This window comes from Podospora anserina, chromosome 2 (genome assembly GCF_000226545.1).
Source record: "Podospora anserina S mat+ genomic DNA chromosome 2, supercontig 2".
Classification (NCBI taxonomy): domain Eukaryota; kingdom Fungi; phylum Ascomycota; class Sordariomycetes; order Sordariales; family Podosporaceae; genus Podospora; species Podospora anserina.
Window position 1 is genome coordinate 2,815,028 of NW_001914858.1, and position 7,907 is coordinate 2,822,934.

General features: G+C 48.8%; 3 protein-coding genes across 3 annotated transcripts; 1 reads left to right on the forward strand and 2 right to left on the reverse strand.

Moving 5' to 3' along the window:
- Positions 1–1,153: 1,153 nt before the first annotated feature.
- On the forward strand, positions 1,154–2,817 carry PODANS_2_7970 (uncharacterized protein; the record flags this gene model as incomplete). Its single annotated transcript, XM_001911558.1, has 2 exons — positions 1,154–1,569; positions 1,854–2,817. The coding sequence occupies 2 exons, from the start codon at positions 1,154–1,156 to the stop codon at positions 2,815–2,817; spliced, it is 1,380 nt and encodes a 459-aa protein (XP_001911593.1).
- A 422-nt stretch (positions 2,818–3,239) lies between these two features.
- PODANS_2_7980 (uncharacterized protein) lies at positions 3,240–3,856 on the reverse strand (the record flags this gene model as incomplete). Its single annotated transcript, XM_001911559.1, has 2 exons — positions 3,240–3,503; positions 3,554–3,856. 2 exons carry the CDS (start codon positions 3,854–3,856, stop codon positions 3,240–3,242), a joined length of 567 nt encoding a protein of 188 aa, XP_001911594.1.
- Positions 3,857–4,542: 686 nt separating this feature from the next.
- PODANS_2_7983 (uncharacterized protein) lies at positions 4,543–5,181 on the reverse strand (the record flags this gene model as incomplete). The annotated part of the gene is made up of 1 exon (XM_001911560.1): positions 4,543–5,181. The coding sequence occupies one exon, from the start codon at positions 5,179–5,181 to the stop codon at positions 4,543–4,545; it is 639 nt and encodes a 212-aa protein (XP_001911595.1).
- Positions 5,182–7,907: the final 2,726 nt, after the last annotated feature.

Genomic DNA, 7,907 nt, shown 5'->3' on the forward strand with positions numbered 1-7,907 from the left:
TCATAATTATACTTATACTTAAGTTTAATTTAATTAACGGTAAAATATAGGTTAAAAAACTTAATAATATTCTTCGGGGTAACTTCGTTAACTCTAACGTAATTAATTTTCTTCTAACCTTTATTTTAATATCGGGATAACGGCTAATAAAGTAGGATACCTAATACTTACTAAGGGGGTTAGGATCGCCTTATTTAGCTAATAAACTAGCTACTAAAGCCTTTATATTAGTATAGGTAAGAGCGTAGCTAAGGCTTTCCTAACGAAGGATCCATTAAACAATAAAGTCTTCTTAGCCGTAAAAAAATCGCTATTAGTTTTCATAGGCAAAGTTCCTTAGTAGGGTACCATCAATGCGGTGCTTTAGGGTGGAACGTGGAATCCCGTGCTTGTTGGACGCTTTTCGCTAGCTTATACCAGCGGCAATATCTTTCTAAGCATTTAACATCCTCCTCGGTATATTTGGCCATTGGTGGGTACCTGGAGCAAAAAAAAGTAAAAGAAAAGCTTCATTTTTGGTCTCTGTGGGTGGAATATAAAATGTGTGTTGATATCGGGGGGCTTTCGGAGGTCCAGAGTTGTGGAGGGTTTAATGTGGGTAGATGGCTTGGGTAGTTCAAACCTACCTGGGCCACATCCATATGTGGTCCACTTCCTTGTCATCCAACCTAGTTAATCAGAATCGGAATGTGCAGAATACTAACATTATAAAAACAATATTATTTAAAAGACATAATTGTCCGCTACAGACTCTACTGATTTCTTTGTGTCTACCTATTTTGCTTCTCGTTATTGTTCCATGAAACATGAAGCATGCGATGTGTGATTTCAGCAGGAGGAATATACCCCCATGGGGAGGTGAGGCTCTGCTGCCAAGGGGGGCGCAGTCGTGCTGTTCCCCCATGATGTCAGCACAATGAGCCGCCAACATGCTTGTCAAGGGCCAGCTGAATCCGACCTTGGGGCTGAGTCCACAACCGTGAGGACAATCTGTGGAAGTCTAAACTGTAAAGTATCCTCGGATTTCCACCTCTACCTCCGTTCCGGTCATGTACATGTTTACCTATCTTTCCTGCTCACTCCAGTTTCACCCAACTCCTTTCTAGATCACTCCCGTTCTTCAGTACGAAATTCGTGACAGCCAAAGCATACAATGTTGGACCAGGTCATCATACTACAGGATTCCGCCCAGAGGCTCTCAACAACCTACAACACCTTGACCTACCAGGTCCTATGCAGTGACAGCAGTCTCAGGGATCTTTTCAGTAGCATCAAGACTGTCTCTGTAGCACTGGACTCGTGCAGAGGTCTTCTTGAACAGCTCAAGTCTGGCACAACCAGCATTCCGATACCCACAGATCTCTCCCCGCGTCTTGAGGCGAACCTGGAGGAGTGCAAGGAAGCCTTTGCGGATGCCGACGAGAAGGCAAAAAAGCTGATGCCCCAGCTCGGTCAGCTCGGTTCCACGAAGCTGTTTGAGATATTCACGCCTGCTGAGATATATCGGCTGACGAGTCAGCTATATGCGAGGGGACGGGAGTTTTATCGGGTTGGTCAGGCTATTAGGTTGTATGTTGACCCTTCCCTCCTTTATCACATTATCACAATAACACATTACCCCTTCTACGCATTACCACATTACCACATTACCACATTACCACATTACCACATTACCACATTACCACATTACCACATTACCACATTTCCACAATAACAGATTAGCACATTAACACATTAGCACATTAACATATTACCACACTACCATAACACTATATTAACCCCTCCACGCAACCCGCTGAGCCTTCATACCTATTCATGCGGTTTTGTACTGACGTGCCATCAACAACATCCAGACAAACAACCTCACAACTCCCCCAAAACATCCTCTCCAACGCCCGACAGCCATTCGGCCAGCCCCTCCAAATCCGAGGTTTCCAACCCATCGTTCAATTCCAACCCCCGAGATTCCAATACCAGCCCAACAACACCCCCAAAATCAACGAGAAATCCCAACCGACCGGGCACACCACCCTCCACGATCTATGCGCCACCACCGGAAAAACCACCAAAACCACTACCGTCATCAAGTCCCTCCTGGAAAAAGGAGCCGACCCAACCGCCACACTCAACGCAGCTTATTCCCAGTTAACAGCCGTACACATCGCCTCCTACCACAACAACGTCGCCGCGCTGGAAGCCATCAAGGACAGTATGACAACTATCAAAACATTTATATACCAGCCAACTACCACCAGGTACACCCACTATCAGACAGCCCCCAGTAATTACACTTCCTATCAGCCTACAAGTTACATCGGGCAGTATAAATGGAAGAACCTGCTCAAACAGAAAGATTTCCAGGGCATGACGCCCCTTCACTGGGCAGCCTATGGTGTCTGTCCTGAGGCGACAGAATTCTTGCTTAAAGAGGTGGAGGATGCTGGGTTGAGGCAAGAGGTGGTTGATGGCAGGGATCGAGAGGGGAGGACGGCGTTGATTGTTCTGGCGGGGGGGTATAAGTTGCGGGATAGGGAGTCGGTGACAAAGATTGCGAAGGGACTTGTCAAGGCGGGGGCGAGTTTGGATGTGGGGGATAGGAGGGGGAAGACGGCGAGGGGGATGGTGGTTGAGCTTGGGGTTGAGAAGGAGGCGGCTGGGAAGAAGGAGGAGGAGCAGACGGGTGGTGGTGGTGGTGTTTTTGGGTTGGGTTATCAAGGGGGTTATCAGGCTTATAGGTGGCAGGGTTATCAGGGAGGGGGGCAGCAGAGTAATGGTTTGCCGGGTTGGAGGGGAAATAGCTATCAGGGAGGAGGTTAGACAAGTGGGAGGTAGGGATTCAACCGTTGGAGAAAGTCAATCTGAAAAGTGTTTTTGAAGCCATCACCAACCTTATCGTTGATCTCGGGATGGACGCCACATTGGGACCCTGGGTGAAATTTGCCGAGCAAGGGTCTAGTTCAGCTCCCAGCGCTAGCAGGGATTATTTGCAGATCTTGTCCCCGCAATCTGGCACTTGAGAGGCAGGGGTCATTCCCTTGGGTTGACCCTTGATGACGAAGTTCTTGTCGGAAGAATTGTGAGGAAACATTTTCAGAGTTGAAAAGCAACATTATGTTGTTAACACAAACAAGCAAGCTAGCAGAGGTATCATAGTCCCAATAAATCACAACCCATTATCCACCAAAAAAACTAGGTACTCCATTATCCCACCATCGCCATCACTCCATCACCCACCCACTCTACTCCTTCTGCTCCACAGGCACAACCATAACCTCAGCAGCTTTATACTGCTCCTGAATCTCATTCTGGCTCTGCTCCCCAGACACCCTCAGCTCAGCCTCCTTATCCATCTGCACGATGTCACAGCACCCGCAGCAGCACGCCAAGGCAACATCCACCGCGCAGCTACCCTGAAGGTTGTACTTGGCTCGGAAATCCGCTCTCTGAATCGCCATGGGAAGCCACTGCATGCAGACAGCTGTTGAACCGCAGAATAGAAGGCACTACAGATCATGTCAGCAACCTGTCATCCGAGAGAAAGCCTGGAACATACCGAAGTGTTAATAGGCTCATAGCCCCTCAGACTAGCGCTCTTGTTCACCCTGTGATGTGTCCTGCCAAACACGACACACGGCAAGCACCAAGTCATAAGACATGTCTCGAGCGGATTAACAAAGTTCCAGAAGTTGTGTGTCCATGGCTGAGCGGTGGCGGGCGACTTGGAGTTGAAGTGCTCGGAGGGTGCGGCGAAGACTTTATTGAACTTGTCTTTCCACTCGGCCACGTCGGCGTCAGAGATGGGACCGGTGGCCTGGGTCGAAGGGGTAGCAGTGGCTTGGGGGGCGGGAGCGGCCATTTTGATAGAATTAGAAAATAAGGTGTATGTAAGTGGCGTAAAAGGCCGGGTATCTTTGCTGGTAAAAGGAGAAGAGAAAAAGAGCGATGAGAACGATTGTGGTAAGACTGTTGCCGAGAATAATAGAAGAAATGCTGATCAGTGACAAAGGCCCTTCTCCCACATCTTATACACCATCAACATTGGTGACCCTGACTGTCCGATTAAGATGAACTGGGTGACCAACTTGCACCCAAGACGCCCATATCCCGCATGTGGCTGGCTCTGCGACTTGGCTTTCCTCCTTGCCTGCTCACACCCCGGGCAGCCACCACCAACAACATGCCACCGTCTGACTCGAAAGGTCGCGATTATCCCGGAAACATTTCTCAGTTTCTGCGAGTGGTTCGTTTGCTGATTGGTCCTCGAATTTGTGAACAGGGGAGAGTGGAGATGAACAGGGCTGCCACAACCTGCTTGGCGAGTTCTTCTTCTACCCCGGACAGGGCTGAGACGCTGGGACTTTGGAGCCAAGTCCAAAACACTCTAGCGGCTAGGTTCCAGCCGAACACCAGGTCGCTAAACCGTTCATTAGCTTGGAGGCCTTCTCGAAGTTGGTGATAATGAACGAGATTGAAGGATGGATAGGATGACGTGAAAAAAACTTTGACTATGGAGTACACCCTTCCTTTCAACTCCCCTGACCCCTATTTTGCCCTTGCTCGTGTAGTAATAATCGTTTCTCCTGCACTTCCCCGGTCGAACTGAACCAACACATCCCGCGCGCTATCTTTCAACCGCTTCTCTGTGTCCCTGACTTCTATGACCGATTGCTTCACCTCAACTTCGTAATCGACCACTTGAGAGCCACGCTTGATAGACACCTTGCTACTGCTCCCATCTTCCTCCCAACCCGGAATTCTATGCTTGAGCAATGCCAACGCGGAACTCTTGTACAGCGGTTCGTCTTTGGTCATCATAATCGTGAGAGCCAGCAGCCCGGTAGCCATAAGTGTCTCGACCACAAAGAGAGTCAACCAGGGCCAATGAACTTGAATGTAAGCTTCGTTAACGAAGACATCCCCGGGGATCAGGGTCAGGTTGGCATTGTCTCCGGGGTTCTTGGCTCGCATCTGCGTAGAAACACTGGCAGCTATGTTGGAAGTAAATATCTGCAGGTCGGTATTGGCGAGGTAATGATCGAAAGGGATAAGAATGTTCAGTCCGATGGGTTGTGCCGAATCCATGGCGGCTGCGCCAATTTGGTCCAACTCGACAGCCATTGATCGCACGTACAGAACCTGTGCAAATGCGGTGATGATTTCTTCAGATATAGCCTCAATCATTGTATACTAGCGTTGGGCATCGTCCTCCGCCGAATATATCAGGGTTGTGTGAAATTGAGGAGGGTCGTCCCGAATGGACCCATCCGCGGAACTGGGCGAGGCAGGCAACTTGGTCTTCTTATGGAGCGGTTTGAGTGGTACAGTCGTAGGGCTATTAGTTGTATCAGAACATCTGAATTTGACTGAACGTTTGTGAAGGTTTGTTGGCACCAGTAGAACCTGGATTGGTAGAGGTGAATGCGCCCTGCATCTGGCTTCCAAAGTCCTTCGCTTTGCGCAACAGAGAATGAAGCACTCATCCCACCGATGGGATCTAAATGACGAGACATACCAGAGGAAAGAAAAGTAAGTCCATCTACATCTTCCCATGTCCTACCATAAGGTAAATCCCACTTAAAATCCACAGGTCGCGGATCTATTCTGGAATTGGTATTCGGAAAGTCTACCCAGCTGTGGTCTTATCAGTTAATTAAATTGTGAGGCGAAAAAATCTACTACACTTACTATGTACCATTTCGCTTATCCTCGCTTATATCGCATAACGGCGTTAAGGTACCAGTTAGGTTTGTAAAGGTTGAGCAAAGCCCCATAGTTGTGACTACCGGCCAGAAGCATCGTGACGCGTTGGGTGGGCAATGGAATGTTGGGGGCGAGACCTGCCCAAACATGCCGTTAAGGTACGCAACCCTGGACAAGGCATGGTTTAGATTGAAATCTTTAGACATTTTGTCCTGAATTTTCCCTTCACCAGACGCCCATAGGTTAGCATCTTGAACTTAGGCAATCAGAAAAAACATCGGTTGACAGAATTACCTACATGAACTTGCCCACTTCGGACGCCCCTCTGAGACATAAGCATTGGCGACCCCTAGTTGGGCAGTGGCTCCCTCGAGCTTGGTCTCCCTGTTAGAAACCTTGAGCACCTGTTGTGTACTGGGGTCGATCCCCAATGCCAAAATGGTGATCAAAGACAGAAGCAAAGCGGTGTAGGCAGGTGATCTTATTTTGCCGAAAAAGACAGAAGCACCCCAAGGTCCTCGACTTGCTTCGTCAAAGACTTGCATGTTTCGCAATAGGCGTTCGCCGGTATAAAAGTGCCGCCACTTGAGCTGGCCTAGGCAGGCTGTGATAGCCACCATCATCGAGGATTTTCCCAGCGTAGTAAAGATAGATATAAGGGCGTTCGGTTGAATAGCTAATGACCAAGCGTCCAGCGCTAGGCCGTCGATCTTGCTCAGGATTGAAACCACCATGACAGTAGACAGGACTGTGACGGTGGCAGCACGGATTTCCCACCACCACCACCCACGACGAGTTTGTGAGGCGCCATTGTTGCTTCTAATGAAAGTTAGCCATGCTTTCGTTCGTTTATTGGATGCATATACTCACTCTAGCTGGCTATATGAACCACCGTGGTGCTGCATCTCCGCCAGTACTTTGTGCCGTGCAAGTCGTCCCTGTTTACCTTGAAATTAAACAGACACATTTGATGGCATTCTTATCATAAACCCTTTCTTATACCAAAACAAATCTTTTTTTCGAACGTAAAGGGCTGGGATTGTTGTGTTACCCGAGCCTCGGACCAGATATTGCTCATCGCACTTGTTGCGGGCGGAGCTTCTGGCCAGTGCGGCGCTGTCCCTGTTCACAGCTACCAATTGGACGATTCGCATTTTGAATAGATTGTAGGTTGCTATCAGCGGCTAAGAGGCTCGATTGATGCGTTTGGCGGACATCAAACCTTCGCCCCCAATCGATGCCCACCTTCTATGTTCTGGGTGCTGACCGGGGGCAGGTGAGAGCCAGTTGGTTGCCGCCCCGACAGAAATTGTCAACATTGGATAGCCTTTATCTAAGCTGCTCCTGTCCACCATCTAACCGTTGGATATCCTTCACCTGAGCTTCTCCCCTTAATCCTGACTATCCACCCCTCTTCCCTTAAGCTCAGCACAGCTCTTTGGCGGAAAGTAAACGACAGTCTTGATCATCTCGGCGACCTTGGTATTATTAACCGCATTGATATACTTGACCTTTCTCAACCCAGGCGGCATCAGCGCTGCCTGATAGGGGCGGATATACCCGTAAAAAAGCGAGTGGTACGATGTGTCGACATCGACATAAACTAGATATTTGAAACACTCAGTCAGCAAATGTCAGTCTTCTTAATATCAGAATTGGGAAATATACCCTCCACCTCATCCAAAACAACCGCTTCCCGATTAACTATCACCGCCGCAGCAGTCTCATCCCAAAACGGCAGATAAGTAGGCTGATTCGCCCTAACTAACCTACTCAAAGGGTTCTCATTCACCGCCACCAGCTCATCAAGAAATGCCTAATCCGGTATCACCCCATTAGCAGAATTAGCCACAAGCGTGATGTTCGGAAAGTCAGCCGTAAGCGTAATCTTAGTTACTTCAGGGTCAACGATGAAGTTGATCTGCCACCCATATCAGCATCGAGAACCTCACTTCAACAACAACAACAACTTAAAACTCACATCCGAAACCAAATCGGCCTGCAGAACATCCCCTATAGCCTAGTACAGGAAACGATCCACATACCCCCCCATGCTATATAACCCAGCTATATTTTTCGCAAAGTCTGGATCAAGCCTCACCGCCAGCGCGACGTTTGTCAGAGCCCCGGCTGAGAATATGCTCACTTATCCTGGATTCTCCCTCACGGCCCTGACCATAACTCCGCTACTGAGCCCTCTGCGAAAC